This window comes from Patagioenas fasciata, chromosome 2 (genome assembly GCF_037038585.1).
Source record: "Patagioenas fasciata isolate bPatFas1 chromosome 2, bPatFas1.hap1, whole genome shotgun sequence".
Taxonomy (NCBI): Eukaryota; Metazoa; Chordata; class Aves; order Columbiformes; family Columbidae; genus Patagioenas; species Patagioenas fasciata.
Genome location: NC_092521.1, coordinates 146892765 through 146909897, shown reverse-complemented (window position 1 = coordinate 146909897; position 17133 = coordinate 146892765). Strand labels below are relative to the sequence as shown.

The 17133-nt window shown below is 37.2% G+C and overlaps 1 protein-coding gene across 2 annotated transcripts in view; it reads left to right on the top strand.

Moving 5' to 3' along the window:
- Positions 1–17133, top strand: part of ITGA8 (integrin subunit alpha 8) — a 107491-nt gene that overhangs the window by 53596 nt on the left and 36762 nt on the right. For both annotated transcript variants that reach the window (XM_065831106.2, XM_065831105.2), the window contains exons 21-24: positions 3552–3644; positions 9207–9286; positions 12371–12451; positions 15869–15974. In XM_065831106.2, the coding sequence (XP_065687178.1) occupies positions 3552–3644; positions 9207–9286; positions 12371–12451; positions 15869–15974 (360 nt within the window). The remainder of the gene's footprint in view (positions 1–3551; positions 3645–9206; positions 9287–12370; positions 12452–15868; positions 15975–17133) is intronic.

The following is a 17133-nucleotide window of genomic DNA, read 5'->3' as shown; positions in this document are numbered from 1 at the left end:
AACTGAAAAAAAAATCTTTAGAATCAAATCACTCTGTTCTGCTGCGGTCATTTCAAATAGCTACTCTCATACGGGATAGTAGGCTACTTTATTATGGAGCTACTCTGGATTTAGTCTGCCTGATAGACAATCAGATTTATCTTTTGAATGCTTCCTGATTTTTTTGAACAATCTCATGAGTTATTCTATATCATTTGAATTACACTCAGAAAGTGTTAAAGTCAACAACTAATTGACAATTTACTTGCCTTCTACCTCTTCCTTTTAGCTTTGTGGAATACATCTGACCTGCCTCAGTTGTCATTATTTCAGGCTTCATTCTATAGCATATTGCACATAAACTGTGCAGCCAAATCAAGAGAGAGCATCTTGCAGAGATGTACATGATCATACGCAAGTGGAGAGCCAAGTGAATGTGTGTGGTCTGAGCTCAAGGATATGATTTTGAAATTTCATTGATTCTTGCACCTACTGATACTTCCTTCAGTCAAAAGCTGATTGATGAAATACAATGACTTACAATGAAATCAGATGTGTTACTCCTTTTTTGTATTGTGGAAACATTTATAAGCTCCAGAGACCAGGTGAATGAGTAAATTGCCACAGCTTTACAGGTTACTGGAAACCTGCTGGCTTGTAATGACTGTCCATGTGCAGTAGATGTGGAGTTACTGGAATTAGCTGCAATGAAAAAAGTATAACCTGGTTATATTACCTCACGTTTCCACGGGCAACAGTAGGTCCAGAGACACTATGTACTTGCTGTGTGGTATGCTCTTACACTATAATAGCATGACTGTGTGTTTGAATCCCAAGCCGTTGCCTGAATACTGTGCACTAATCTTTTGCCCAGTGAAAGAGTTCCCTGTACTGAACAGCTCAATCCTGCCTTATGACCAATGGCAGGAACCACAATTCACATGGAATAATTAGTAGAAGTAAATCAGGCAAATGCAAACCCCTAATAGGTATTTGTTCCACACCAGAAACATATATTTTGGCATAACTGTTTCTGCTCAAGCTGGGAACTGCAGAGTTGTTGCATATGACGGCCAGATTTATATTGCAGTGGATAAGCTCTGAGCCATTGTACCCATGCCTTTCTGAACTAAAGCATGTAACTCTTTTAAGATAGGAAAAAGACCTGAAACTTCCTTGTCTTACCTGAAAATTCTTAGAATAGATACTGGGTGGCTTGCTAGATGAGATGTGATTTGAACCTTGTAAGGACAAACACTAGTTCTTCATACATCGACTAGATGAGAAGCCGGAGTCTGGTACCTGGTAGCTAATCCATCCACTTTTCCTCAGAAAATACGATCAGAAGGTGTTGATCAAGGAAAGAGAGGAGTTGTTTTACTTTGCAGCCTGTTGTGCTTAACTATTCTGGCATCAATTACTAATTCATCACTAAGACCACCAGAAAGGGTTTCAAGTTTGTAGGCCGCCTGGATTACTTAAAGCATCCAATCATTTTCTAGTTAAAATGCACCCTGGGAGCACATGTGTTAATTGTTGGGATTTTACTTCTGCTCCAGACTGCCAAAAAGACCATGTGTTGCTATAAAAATATAAATTGCTACCAGTGGCAGGTAGAAGGGTTTGTGGCTAAACCTTCCATCTGGCTGAGCTACATATGAACTCAGTGATACTGACTGACTCTAGGTATATAAGTCTCTGCTCTTGCTTGATTCCTGCCTGGTTTTAATTTTCCTGGTTTGAACTTAAGCACCTAAAAAAGGTGATCAGTGAGAAAACAAAGGCAATAAATCTCAGTATTGAAGAAATTCTACCACAGCTGACCCTTTGTCACAGCTTTCGTTGGCACAAATTACTTTTGTGATTCTGTCCATACAACTTTTGTACCATGAATAATTTTCAGTGTAAGAGCATGTCCTCCAAATTGCAGAAAACCTACTTGTAAAACTCCTCTATTTGCTGACCCTTTGAGGGACAAAAAATTGTGTGAGAAGGGCTGATTTACTCTGTATGGTGTGTGTGATACAGCATTAATAAAGAAACTTCAAAGTATCAAATACAAATGAATATTTATTTTCTAACATTTAGACCTCAGTTCCACCACCACCCCCCAACCAAAATCAAAACTATAAACCCACACATCATACTAAAATGAACAGTTTTCCAGACAAGCCTGTTTTCACCTGTGTTAACACCCTTTCTTCTCCCATGTATTGTTTCCCACCTCTAATTAACCAGCTGACAAGAGTGTAAAAGTCACCCACTCTCAATGCTAGAATGGGTTTCGAAGGCTATTAGTGTGCCGGACATGCTGTGTAACAAACTTTGCTTCCTCCTAGCAAATTGTAAAAGTGTCAGTAGACGGTGAGGTGTGTACTGAGGGCATGCTTCACATGGGCTCCTTTTTGGACATGCCCTATCTTTTCTTTTAATCTCAGGAAATGATAAGGTCAGCATGTCCATGCTGGCTTTTACAGATAGGAATGAACAGGTAGTCAGTGGGCTGGAGGCTGCCCAGATCTTTTTATACAGAGAGCATGACTTTGCACGTATTACTTCATCTGTGAAAATCACAAGGGAGAGGAAAGGTACTGGGAGAGCCTATAGCAACAACTAGCTGCATCCTGCTTTTACAAAGCTGGCTTACTTCTGCTCATATATGGAAGTATTTTAATTTATTTAATATGCCAGAGAGCAAAACAGAGAAAAAAACCAACCACTTTGTTGCATTGTCTTACTGTGTGTCTCCTAACTTCTACTAGCTGTTACATAGCTGTTCCTCCTTTTATACAGTCTGTTTTATTTACAGGTGATAACAACTAGTGATAAAGACTAAAGGGTTAAAACAAAAAAATCCCTAAACATAGGATACATTTTACATTAAGAGCTTTAGAGGGAAATTATATGAGTGTATCTCCAAAGCTACCAAATGAAACTGCCTGAGAAATATTAGGTACTGGACTTTGAATGAATAATTGCTGGGAAAATAGTTAAATTTTACCTATTGCCATAAACAACTAACACCTTAATTTCTGATAATGTGAAAATCTATCTCCTTTATTACTAAATTATAAACAAAGGTAGCTGTTTATGTTTTTGCACAAGGATTTAATGTTCTAAGTACTTTACTATAGGTTGGAAAATAAAGTTTTAGACTTAGTCCGTAATAAAGTTCTACCGATGTCAGAATTTCAGTACAGAGACTTTTAATGATGGATAATACAATTATTGCAATTAGTGTGAGGCCTTTTCCCCTCACCCAGTTTTGCCTACTCTTGTTTTTCTCTGTCAAATCATTACAGCTATAGGAATGATTCACAGCAAAGCAGTATGTTAAAACTAAAGAGTGATCTCATCATCGCTCTTAAGGTACTGGGAAACTTTTCGTGTTTGTTTTTCCCCGGTATTGGTTTTCCCCCATTGTCTGACAATAACCAGTTACATGTTTTGATAGTGCACTGAGCAGGTGTCTGAAATCAAAAGAAATGTCACAGTCAAAAAGGCATCACTTTCCCAACTGGATACATTTCACTGTGATCTCTGACCTCCATGTTGGTGTCCTTTTGTTACAGGCACTGCGTGTACTGAGCTGTGATTACAAGATGGAAAATGAAACTAGAATGGTGGTTTGTGATCTTGGGAACCCCATGGTGGCTGGCGCAAACGTAAGGGAAAACCAGATGTGTTTACTGATTTTTATCTAATTGAATTTTGAAGGGGAGAAAATGGAAAACTATTCAATTAGCAGAATGTGTCCCAATAAGCAGCACCTAAACCAAATTATTTACTTGGACAGGAAATTGTTGGTGTAATAAGATACAGAAGTGTGATTCTGAAAAACTAATGATTTGTTATTCTAAAAGATTAATTATGATCGAGCCTGTGTTTTATTTCACTTACTCTAGAGAAAATGAGAGTGACTTGGTTTAAGTCACAGAATTTGCACTAATGTAATGAGAATCCAAATCCATAATGTGATCTGTTTATCGTTCCCTTTTAGTGTTCTTTCTACTTAGGATATGTATAGTAAATGAAAGTGTTTTTTGCTTCATTCTCATCGCATGTGCATAAGGGTTGTCTTATAAGTTTATATCATGATCCATATCCATGAAAATGTGATTGGAGTCAAGTTTCCCTTCAAGTTATTAATGTCATTCTAAACATTTTCCTAAGACAGCTATTCATAAATCATACTGCACATTAAATGGAACATGTGTAGCATTGGTTTTAGACAAAAGAGGAACTGAATAATGACTGACAATGGACAGTAGATAATGATTAAACATAGGTTTGAAGATTGAAACAGTGCTACCCCTTCCACAATTGTCATTACTTGTCCCTATTTCATGACAAAGCAGTTCAAAGCAGTCCCAGAACTGTTGAACCCAGGAATATTTGGTCTTGGATACCCTTGCAAAGGAATTCTAGCACTGCTTATAAATTTGTAAGTGCTATGAATATTTAACTAGACACAAATAATCTAAGTATTTACACCTAGATAAAAAGCTGTCCTAATAATAGTGAATCAGTCAACAGCATGAACATATATGAGGAATAAGCAACAGCTTTTAATTGAAAACTGCCACTGTTTGCATTTCATATTGGCCCTGGGGTTTTGCAAAGAAACAAATGAAATTTCCATATTTACAAAACCCCTGCTAACTTAAGGTTTGTCCAGTATTTCACTCTTCAGACTCTCTATGGAGGGTTATTTTCCTGGCTTCTTATGATGTTGAAGCATCAGATCCTCTGTCACTGAAGTCAGACCCTCGATAGAAGAACCAAATGGGTCATGTGATAGGAGACTGGGGGTAGAACAAGTTTGTTTGGCTGATTAGGTTAGTGTCATATCAGTCACAGAGCTTCAGAAAGTGAGTGTGAGACCAGGTGTCTCATAGTCAACTGCCTTCATGGTCACAAGCAGCCCCAGATAGACTCTTCGGGATTACAAGGAGCTGGAAACCATTGAAAAATGAACTCCAGGAAATGGATCCGCTGGGAGCGGGAACCTGCCTGGTGAGGATCCTTGTTTGTAGAACTACTGTGAATTAGAAGTCTGAAGGGGATACTAGAAATATATTCTGGGAAACACATTGCACAAAGAAGGCAGACTGGATGGTTATTGGAGTGGATGAGTATAGAGAATAGGGCTAAAAGGTTTTTGTTTTATTTTCCTAAATGAAGCTCCTAAAAAGTAAGAGTACTTGAAAATCTTTCTGAAGAATAGAGTTTTCATAATGGGATGATGGGAGGCAATGATGGGCCAAAGCACTAGATAAATCTCAAGGCAGATAATTTCTTGTACCAAAAAAACAACAAATTTAGATATCTGCTTAGTGGTTTTCTGGTTAGTCTCATGGCAGATGCAAATTCTCAAGATACAGATAAAACTGGACAAGAATGTGGATGAGTGGGGTGTAGTGGGGGGGAAGGAGAGCATAAATCCCCATGGGTTTGCGAGAGAAAAGGAAGACTAAACATGAGAGACACTGACATTGTATGTCGAGCTAGGAGCAAATCTTTGTGATTTGCTTACTGTCATAAACAGAAGCAATGGAAAGGTCTGAGTGTGAAGGTATTAGATAGACTACAGCCCCTCACGCTCCCCCCTGTGAATCCAACGCCCTGTTGCTACATCATCCTTGACTTGAAATGCCTGCAGTGTGAAGACTTCGGGAATGCTATTTGGTGGCCACTGAAGTAGTACCAGTCTCGCCTCCCTCCTTATGGGTTATCACAGTGTAACTAATCCTGGTTTTCCTCAGAATCAGCTCTAGGTCTGCCATAAATGCACTGTTACCAAATATTCCTGAGCAAAATACTTCATAAAGAGAGAAATAGCAGAATAAAACAGCAGGGTTCAGAACATGTATAATGACATTCTGGCTCATAACAGAACAATCCAACCCTTGAAAATTAAGGCATATGAAGATAGAGCATTACAAAGCCAGATGGCAAAAGTGGTTGATTATAGTGAGTGGAAGCTTCAAGACTTCATCTTTGAAGCTTCTTTGAAACCAGCTCTCCTGGAAGCTTAGGAAAGGTGAAAGGACTTGAGCTTTTTCAGTCCAAATGTATTTATGATGGCAAATGTACTTCCAACAGTGAAATACCAGCCCTTTGTACAAATTGTGTAAATCACGAAAGGCTGCTCTGATCCATTTCCAGTTTTGAAAAACAATTCTGCTTTGGCAGGAGATCAGTTATTCTCAAAATATTCGGTCCGAAAGGGACTCTTTGTGGAAGTTGTGAGAGAGAGGGAAGGGAGGGTTAGGTCAAAATCAAACATTCCTGAAACTCTTAACTCTTGAGTCACTGTTATGACTTTTCAGCACCCTGAAATCCTAGAATTCTTGAACTCTGTAAGATCATCTTCTGAGTATGAGGGTTATGTTTGGATTTTGTGATATAACCCATGGGATATTACTGCAGTGTTCTACAGAGCTGTCTAACACTTCCCATCTTCAAAATACGTCATTGTCATTATGGCCCAGAACGCAAACTAAGTGTCTGTGATACCATCTCACTGGCAAAGATTGCTCAAAGTACTTATTTATGACACTGAAATGGGTCATATTGACAAACTTCCTAATGCCTGTTCAATGGGCTTAGCAAGTGAGATGTAGGTTTTATTATAAATTCTGGTAGAACAATTTGGAAGTTAATAGAAATGAATAGAAATTAGAAGACTGGGAGGCTTGAAGAACCTTATCTGTTTCTTGATATGTGCTAAACTGATGCTCCAAGAGCACAGAAGCTTCATCTTTCAGGTGCACTGTAAGACACTTCAAAAGAAACCTAAAACTAACCCTCTGTCTCCCAGCATACTCTTAGATCTCGTCAAACATAATAACAGATTAAAGCTTATCAGTAATAGCAGAAATGCCATGTATCTCAAAGATACATGATGTTACTAATGTGGAAAATAATGCAATTATTTTAATGAAACTAACTTCACTTGGAAAATTTTAAGTAAAACTGAACTATTCTGATAAAATTAATGTTCTACTAAAATAAGGAGGCTGAGTGATTGCTAAGTTATAGGATCGAACAGATTTAACTGCTTTGGCCTCAGTGCGTTTTCAGCAAGAGCACGTGAGCATCTTTGCCCCATTATTAGTAGCAGTGTCAAGGACTACTTGACATTAACGAAGTCATACGACCATACAAAGGCAACATCTGCAGCTTATTAGACTCATACAGTAGGAGTGTGTTTCTGTATTAAATAAGGGATTAAGCCTCGGGGGTATAATAGATCATCAAAACTGGAGTTCATGTCTGCTCTGAGGAAAAAATTATGCTTGATTCATCAAATCTTTTTTCTGCTATAAGTGGAAACAAGTTTATATAGACTGATTAATAAAAACAGTAAGAGAAATGCTGAATTGTATATTTGGAATTTTTGTCTCAGAGTTTAAAAGAATCAAGTTATATTTTTAAAGGTGAATGAAATATCAATGCAGTTGTTAAAATAATCTTCAAAAAGTGGCCTTAAAGGTAGCTCATATCTCTATTCTGATTTAGCTATTCAGCTTCTGTTTAATTTAATGAGCATTATCTTTTCATCTTAAAGATTTTACTTCTAAAAAGAGAGCTTAGCTATGAATAACTGTGTAATTAAAATGGTCTGAATTCAGAGATTTTAAGTTGCCATTTCTTTTATGATGACAATATTGCTTTCAGCATAGGACAACTGAAAGAAGTAATTGAAACATGTTAGCTAAGTCTCATTCTGGAGATGGATTAAGATTCAATGAGGCACCACTGCACACGAGGAAAGAAGGAGAACCGAATGAAAATTAAAAACAAATAAATGCTTGGGATAAAGCATTGCTTAAATATCTGAAATGATACCCACAGAGGAAAACGCCACCTCTTCAGTGATACTGAATCTAGGTCCCAAACATAAACTCTACATTGTTGTGTCCTGTCCCGTTGCTGACAATGCTGCCCCGTGTGTGTTAAGGAAAGCAGGCCAAGCAGACAACTCTTTTTGTTTTCTTTTTTTTTTCCCCTCTAATCTAGTCAGATATTGGCAGAGATGAAGGAATGATGTCCTCATTTCCTAATGCCTTTTGATTAATTTATCAGGAAGATTATTTCTCCACATGCAGAATATGGTTATATGTAACCATTCTTTTTTAAAAAAATGAAAACACAGTGTGCAAGTTATCTGGCAGGAAATTCTGCCATCAGGCAGGAGGGGAGGTGAGGGAGTGAGAAATTGCACAGAATTACAGTCTGTAGACTTTGCTCTCAGTCTCAATGCAAAATTTGTACTTCAAACATTACCAGATTCAAAACATGCCATTGAAATGAGGCAATTAAAAGCATTAGTTTAAAGACTGAAGTACATTTTTATTAATCTAAAAGGGAGGGTACATGGCATCTCCCACTGCTCCCCTGCCACTTGCATACAGGGACTGTAACTGTGTCCAGTGAGAAGGTCACAGAGACCATCTGTATTGTATATTCCTTTAGTTAGCCCTGCAGTTCCATTCTCTCTTCTGAATAAACTTGTTCTGCTTTACTCCATGCCCTCCTTACAAAGGAAATGGAAATTATCGGAGAAAGGAAGCAAGGTCTGCATAAACACAAGGGAGCACCAGTGGAAGCCCTTATCTCTTTCAGGTTATCTTTTGTGGTCACACGCTGCAAGTTGTGGCAAACTGAACCACAAATGTGACTTTGAAGTTGTATTCCTCTGAACTGAACTGTGGCTCCCAGAAGCTGCAATGATAAAACTCAAACCAAATTGAACTAGAACATCAAGCAGCTGCTAATTTAGCCTCTAGAAGAAACACCTAAAGCACACAGCTCGTGTCAAAGCTACAGAGACAACGGGAGGAGCAGGAAACTCTGGAGAGCTGGACGAAGGCAGGGAGGGATGGAGACATGGAGGAGAGGTGCCAGACAGCCATTATGTTCTTCTGGCTTGGCAAAGGAAAGCAAAGGCCGTCTGGATGAAGACGGGCCCACCGCTGTGTTCTGGGAATGTGCTTCTCTGTTCCTCTTGATCTTTCCTCTGTCCAGCCAAGTTTTCCATCTGGTGACATACACAGGCAGGATGGTATTTTTTCCCAAAAACAGCTAGATGATATTGTTTTGTACTAATTTTAAAAAGCAACAGTATCCTATACAAGTCAGTGAAATGCAATCTTGAACTGCTTTCCTGATATGGAGAGATCAACCATTTTTAGTAACCTGTTGTTTTGTTTCTTTCTCAGTTTTCTACAGGCATTCGCTTTTCTGTTCAGCATTTTGAAAATGCAGATTTCAGCATCAATTTTGAGCTGCAAATAAAAAGGTTAGATGTTTTATCAAGAGTATGGTTATTTAAATTCTGAATTCCTATTGAGATCTGAAGTTTAATATGTAAGAAGGTCAATCTAACTAATCAGTATCAGTAGTTATTTTATAGGTTAACCTATGGCAGCTTTCTTCAGGAGGATTTGTGGAGTTGGAGCCTTGTTATCTTTTAGTAAAATCAATTTTAGATTTATTCTGAGGGTTTTATTTTGTTAAAATTCATGTTAACTGATTTTGCTCAGTGGTCCAAGGATCTTCTACAGATTTGCCAAATTTTCATTTCGTTTTCCAGTTCAGAATTAATGGGCAGTGATCACTTTGTAACACAGTTCTATATTTAAAAACATACTGTCTGAAAATTAAAAAATGAAATTTAAAAAAAAAAAAAAAGAAAAATAAAGACATGTCACTTCCAGAAGGAGATCAGTTGAGATCAGTTAAAACCTGCTCAACTGATTTACTGGTATGAAGAGAGAAAACTGTTTCAGTTTGATGCGGGGGAACCTTTATCATTTTCCCATTAGTTTCCTCCACATTTGTGGAGCTGACATATTACTGCTGCAGAATCTTCAGGTTTATGCTGAGCAGTACCTCCTCCACGGGGACAAAAACCCACAGGTTAGGACAGCAGCAAGAACAAACCTGGGACTTCTTCAGTATGTGGCGAGGCTTCTGCTTTATCTGTCTTCATCAAATACACACCGGAGCTTCTGATGGGGCCCTCACTGACTCACACACAGAGCTGTAATTGCTAGTGTCTGGCCCCTAGATCATGTTCACTATATACCTGAGACATTTAAAATGTTTAAGTCATGTTTCCATAATGTAACACTTGAAAGACAGGACGTGCAGAAACTTGGGAAGGGGACAGCAAAGCCAAAGACACAGAGGTGCCTGGTCAAGCCTCAACTCTCTCCAAGTGGCCTGGCTGGCAAGCTGGAGGCTACATCGACCTGGGCATGGACTCCTACAGGGAGAGATACAAGATACCACATCTAGCATGTAGGTCCCCGGTCTGTACCACTGTCCACTGTCAGGTCATTAATGCAAACAATACAGTTTGAAATGGGTATCAGAGACTCTCACCACTACCCTTTTCATGCTGTGAAATTGGAGAGGTTCAGAGCTTTTTTGGGCAGTCAGATTCGTAGAAAAACTGACAAGGATTTAGTGAGGAATAAGTCTGAATTTCAGGAGACAGCAACATCTCATGCTTCCTCCATGACTGTGGCTCACTAAAATGTAAAGGGAGGAAATCTGCTGGGCCACAAAAAAAAAGACAGTTACCACAGACTGGTATTAAAATGCTGAAAAGCATGCAACTACTTAAAAAATCAATCAAAGAAACAGAAAACCAAACCTAAATAAATAAACACTACCAAAAACAAGCAAACAAAGAAACAAAAGCCTTCTTACATAGGGAATGTTACAGTTAAAACTCACTCTTTGTAAATTCTTTCTCAAGCAGCGCTACAGTTTGTGCATTTCTGTGTCCTTAGTGAACAGGTAAAACAATCTCAAAAGAAAAAGGAAACAGAAATCCATAAGGAAGAAAGAGGGAATTCCCTAAATGGAAGGAAAGGGAACCACAGAACATGTCTGAATTTGTGTTCTTGTCTGAGTTGTTCAAAAGAGAGACCTTTAATTTACTCAAAAACATCAATTGGAAATCAATATTTGGGTTTGCAAGACTGAAGTTCATCACTTATAGGAAATAAGCAAGAGGCTGAGTAGTGTCCTGAGATCTGATTGCTTGTCTGATGTGGATTTCACTAGCCGATTATATAGGCCTTAGAGAGAGATCTGTCCTGGCACTTTTATTTATATTATTTAATTTACAAAATACTAGAAAACACAAACAAGATTTGAATACCAAATATCTATGATCAAAATCTGTATTTTAACTCTATAGAAAGCAGTACCATTATACAAATTGGAGAGGAGCTTATTCTAACAAAGCAGTAGTGTAGTAATTTTTATACTTTAAGCAATTTTTGTACTTTTCTGCTCAAAGGAATGGCTAGAGAGGATTACGTCAAAAGTTCAAACAATTTTTGAAGGGAATCTGCATTAGTTTACAAACAAATTAGACCTGCTCCTAATTTTAGCAATTTGTAACCAGCAAGCCTGGATCAAAGCAGTATTACCCTTTACTCCTCAGGAGTCAGCTGCTGGGAGTGCTGGCCTCCTCTGAATGTTTCCATTGGACTGATGCTGCCCAGATGTGATAACAGTAAACTGTGTCAGCAACAGAAACTTAGTCTCCATGAAGCAAGGAAGTACTTCCACACTTGCTTGATAAAGCTCCAAATTTAGTATCATTAATCCCGTAATTGAATGAATTCTAAGTCTGTTATTATTTGTTTTCACTATCTTCGTGAATTTGAACCTGCAAACTTTTCATGAATGGGCTAGAGTCATAGGAATGACCTTTTGCAGTAAGAGAAACTACCTTTGCTACTAAGAATTTCTGGTAAGAAAAGACAATAAAACGAGCGAGAGCACTAGACTTTAAACACAGGGATCTGTTTTTACTGCTAAGTGGGATTAAGAGTGTAAACAATCTGTATAGGGGAGGGGAGAAAATAAGAAAGGTAAAGACAGTTTATTTTGGTTATTTTTCTTCAGAGAGTCTGTCATGCAGAAGTCACAAGTTTTGAGAGTCAAAAAAAGCAATTTTATTGTAACAAAGCCTGTCTTATTAATTAACAATGCCTTCCTCTAATGCATGAAACACCCCTTGTAGTTTGTTAAACTACTCCTACCCTTACAAATAGCCAAGTTGAACAAGGGAATTTACGTGATATTCTGAGCTAGATTAATTTGTATCATCATATTCGTGAATAGGATTCTTGTGTTGCTTGTTTTGCTTATTTATTAAACATGTGATGGGCTCAAATAATATAAAACTTAAATAGCAGTGTCCTACAAGAGTAAAGAGTAGCAATAGCAAGCCCATGCTCTAATATGTCCAATGGCGTTGCTTCCTAATTGTAGGCCTTGCGGTATTCAGTGCTGCATCTATAACAGTCTAGAGTTCTGCTAAATAACCGTTTGTAACCCTTGTTTGTATCTTTTCCAGTTCTAACAAGATTAATCCCACTAGCAACTTAGTAAACCTCCATATCAACATCAGCGCTATGGCTGAAGTACAGATCAGAGGGTAAGTATTCAACCATTTCATTTCATAATGATAACTCCTTTTTTGTATTGAATATTTCCACATAAAACAATCATATGTAGTGAAGCTTTTGACATATTATGACTCCAAATGCCTTATCCACCAAGAACACCTGAGAATTCCCAGGGATGTTGCCATAGGTGGACACCCAGATTAAGGACTGGCTCATTTTCAGCATGTCCATGAAATGGTTATGGACACATAGAGTAGACTTCTCAGTAAGGCTTCTTGCTTCCAGTGTTGTGGATTCTGTTGTTTGGTTTTGTTTGTTTGTTGGTTTGTTTGTTTGTTTTTTTTTCAGTGAGGTTGCTCATCACTTTCATAGAAAAATCTTACAAACTTTTTGTATTCGTTGAAAACTTTTTGGAAACTTTTTGCCTCCATCATGTTCTTTCTGTGCCATAGTGTGTTCTTTTTAATGAAAAATTCTGTAATAGGTAAATAGATAGACTTCAAAAAAAAGGACAAAACATCCTCAGTTCTTAAAAAGAGCATGCCCACAGGTGGAAAAATGGCTTGAACTACTGCCTGCAATGCTAAGAAACAGATCATTAGATATAGATGAATTATTTAATTGAATGACTTCCAGTTCCTTTTCTCTTAAGTCTTAGTTTTCTTTTTAGCTATAGCATGCATATACAAAGGAAAATTCCCAAAAGCTTTGTTGACAGATTTTGCTAATTACTCAGAGATGCTGGAGCATACAGCTCCAAGGGAACTATTTGCTCACAGTTTCCTAGATAAAAATTAAAAAAAGACCATGTCCACATTTGGATTGGAAAATACATTGCATTTGTTTCCCTGCTGCTCTGCACAGGGTTGCATGAAGTGGAGCTGGAATAATTGTGGATTTTACTGAGGAAAAGTAAGTAATTATCAAGTTGTGCGTATGCATACATGCATACACACGGGCACAGTGGACCTATGTGAAACTACTTCTATGAGACAGGAAGAAATCTTCATTATCCTATTCAAAAGAAATTTAAGATAACTCCTTAGATAGTTCATTCAATGAGCACTTGCTCTAATAACCGAGATTTGATTATTCTGCTTATTTTTTTTTTTTCTACAAAAATTTAAGAGCTTTATAGTTGTTTTTTCCCACTGCTGAAAGAGCACTGGAAGAATGTGGGATTCAGGAAGGAAGTAATTTGGACTGGGAGGATTTGCAGCTGGTTGAATTCTTACTGTGTATCCCACATAAGCATTTTGTTTAAAACATACCTTATTTTTCAGTGCTCTTGTTTGACTGATCACTGTTTCCTAAAAGTCTAGGAAAAGTAATTGTCTAGTAAATCATTAAAATGTTAAATATATTCTAAGTTAAATGCAAAATAAAATAATCAAATAGAGGATTTCTGTCTAATTTCACCTGATTTTGCTATTTTCATGTCAATAGAAGTCCTCAAAATAACTGTAAAATCTGTCAAAAGACATATTCTTGTATACTTTATAATAATTTTAATTGAATGCCTACATTTAGACTTTGCATTTTGGACTTCTATGGATAAGAAAAACCCTGCACAGGGAATATGATAGAAAACGCTATATTTTGAAACCTCATGCCTGCTTCTTTTTGCCTATGTACACTTTCTGCTTTGCAAATTTTTGCAGTGGCTTAGTGGTCTCTGTGTCTTTGTGTCTTGGCTTTGTGACCACACAGGAAAGTTCCTATTCTCAAGCAACTGTCAATAATTAAAATTCTTATTGGATGCATGACCATTTGTGAAAGATAACAAATTAGCCTAAGTACCTCATCTGAAATTACTTTTTAATAAATATGTTTCATTTCCTTTATTTTTTTGGTTTGACATTTAAATTTGTCCTCTGGCATACTTGTCAGTACAAACTGCCAGCCTTCTGAAGTTGGGGCAAGTATTTAGAGTTAGCAGGATACCCTGAATTTCAGGAAGAGTTGTACTTTAGCTAGATGGTATTAAGTTATTCTCCTCTAGGTTCCCTTGCTGCTGTGAGGAGCTGTATTCTGTAGCAAAGTTTCTATCAGACATTTCATGTGTTGTAGATGAAACAAGAGCTGGAAGTGGGAACAGTTTGTTTCTTAAAGTATTTCAAAATGTCAACATTTGCAACAAAAAAACATCCAGTCTTCTAATTTCTTCTTGAAGGGGTAATACGCAGTGATGCTTTCTCTGTTACACTCAACAGAAAGCAAATTAACATCAGTGGGTAGAAGTCCGTCGTATCAGTCAAATGTTATATTCTGAAAAAAGTAATTAGCAATTCTATTTTAACATTTTTCTGTCAGCAAACTTCCAGCTTTGACAGAACAAGCATTGAAGTTTTAAGGCTTTTCTTTAAGGTAAAGATTCTGTAAACTGGCAAAACTGAGTGAGAGCTGACCCTTGTAAAGAAAGGACAATACTTAGCATTACAGCACCAGTGCTAGCAGGTGACAGACGCCTGTGCCAGAAGTCACCAACCATGCTAAAAGAAATTGTTGAGATCTGATTTCCCAACTTCTCAGCAACTGAATAAGCTTAAAGTTGGCATCTGAATGGGACTCCTCCAAGGAACTTCCAGTTTTTATGGAAAACAAAATGCTCATGATTCAAAGAGCAAAGTTTAACAGAAGAGTACTTGGTCCTTTCTTGAGGTCAGGCAGAGAAGGAAAAATAGTAGATGGAGAGGAAGATATTAATATTAAGTCACTATATTTTTATTTTTGTTTGATTTACATGTTGCAAGTTGCAACAGTGTTTCAGGGAATGCCTTAGCTCCTACTTCATTTGCAAAGCAATTGGGAAGCCTGGAGAGCTATTTCAAGCTCTAGTCCGGAATTCAGCTTCTTGATAGAATAGCTTCCATTGCAACCTTATGGAAGTAATTTGCCCTATCTGTACCTGAGTTTCCTACCCGTAAAATGAGATAGACTACTTTTTTAAAGGATTAATAAGAGAGGTTATAAGGAATTTACAGTCAGGGCAGTTAAATAAATATCTAAAAATGTATTGCAGGGAAGGAAGATGCATAGCACTAAATATCCACAGGCTTTAAATGGAAATGAGAAAATACATTTATTTATGTAACATTACTCTGGTTTTGTGGATAACATATTCAGACATCTCATCAGTGAGAATTATGTAAGTCCCTGAGAGGCTGCATTCCTCTCTGGAAATAGAGAAAGAGTCACTCCTTTATCTGGAATGGACCATCTGCCACAGGAAGTATAAAACTAAATGGACACCCTCAGTAGTCTGTAAGAACTGAGTAGTACTTTATGAAAGCATTGCATTGTTCACCTGACCTAATTCTAATGAATGTGCCCAAATAAAATGTCCTTAAGGGCTCAGGTTTATATAGCGGTCTTAATATTTTGTGAAAGGAATGCAGCAGATCTGTGTTACCAGTTACTGGTTTAACCTGTTTTATGTATTACAGGGTGTCTCACCCCCCAACAATTATTTTGCCGCTTCACAACTGGGAACCCAAAGATGAACCTACAAAAGAAGAAGAAGTTGGTCCTTTAGTAGAACACATTTATGAGGTAAAAATTACAGATGTTGCCACAAGACCTCATGCTACTTCCATTGAAACCCTGATGAATTTGGGTTATTGCCTTTGTTTGCAACTAGATAAAGCCACAAATGTAAATATTCTGACTTTAGCACATGACCCAGACTTAATCTGGTAATTCATAACCCCAGTATCTGTTCGTGTTAGTGGGGGAGATATCAGTTTATGCTGGGAGTCTGTCCTTGACATTTGGGGCATCTATAAACATTTTGAGTGTTTGACAAGAGTTAAAAAATGTTGCAGTCAGTGCCAAATATTTTCAGTTATTTGATTGATTTCTCATTAAAAGCTGTGACTGTTGTCCACAGGGAAAAATATGTTTCTTTTAACATTTTGCTAATTGGAAAAAACCAAACAACAACCAACCAACCAAACAACCAAACAAACAAACAAACAAAACCCTGTAGGTATACATGCAACTTGTTACCTCATTGCTTAGAAAATGTTCTGTTGAAAATAATTCTCAGTGTTTGAAGTATACATATTTCTACCTTGTATTGTTGTTGTTTTTTTCTATTGATGATTCATTGATGGAAAAAGAAGAGTTCAGGTTAGAAAAAAGTGCATTGAGTGAACTACATGGAATACAGTCGATCTTTGGAATGTGCTGATGACCTTTATTAAAACAAGGTGCTTCACATATGGTTATGATTCACAAACGAGCACTCAAGAAAATATAAGCAGCTGATCTTAATCAGCAATGTAAGATTACAATTTGCATGACTAATATTAAACTATAATGAAGCAGACTGTGAAATACAAAATATTACTTGTGAATTCCTCATCTTAACACATTTCTCTGAACTGAAAAATCTCTAACAAATCTTCCTGTCTCAAACATTTGGGCTGTTTGCAGAAATATATCTGTCACTTCAAATTTATTAAAATAGTTAAAGTGATTAAGTGATTAAAGAAACCACTTTCATGGTTTATTGATATCAGCAAAGAATAAAAGAGCCCAAACACCCACCCGAAGCCCTTCACTGAGGAAGATATAAGATTAAAAGTGGGTTTTATTTGGTTCAAAATAAAGCTTATCAATCACAATAATTCTAGACATTTAAAAAAAGATGTTCTCACATTTCTAGAAACTTTGAGTAAAGCTCCATGACGTTCTTCTTCTTTAGCTC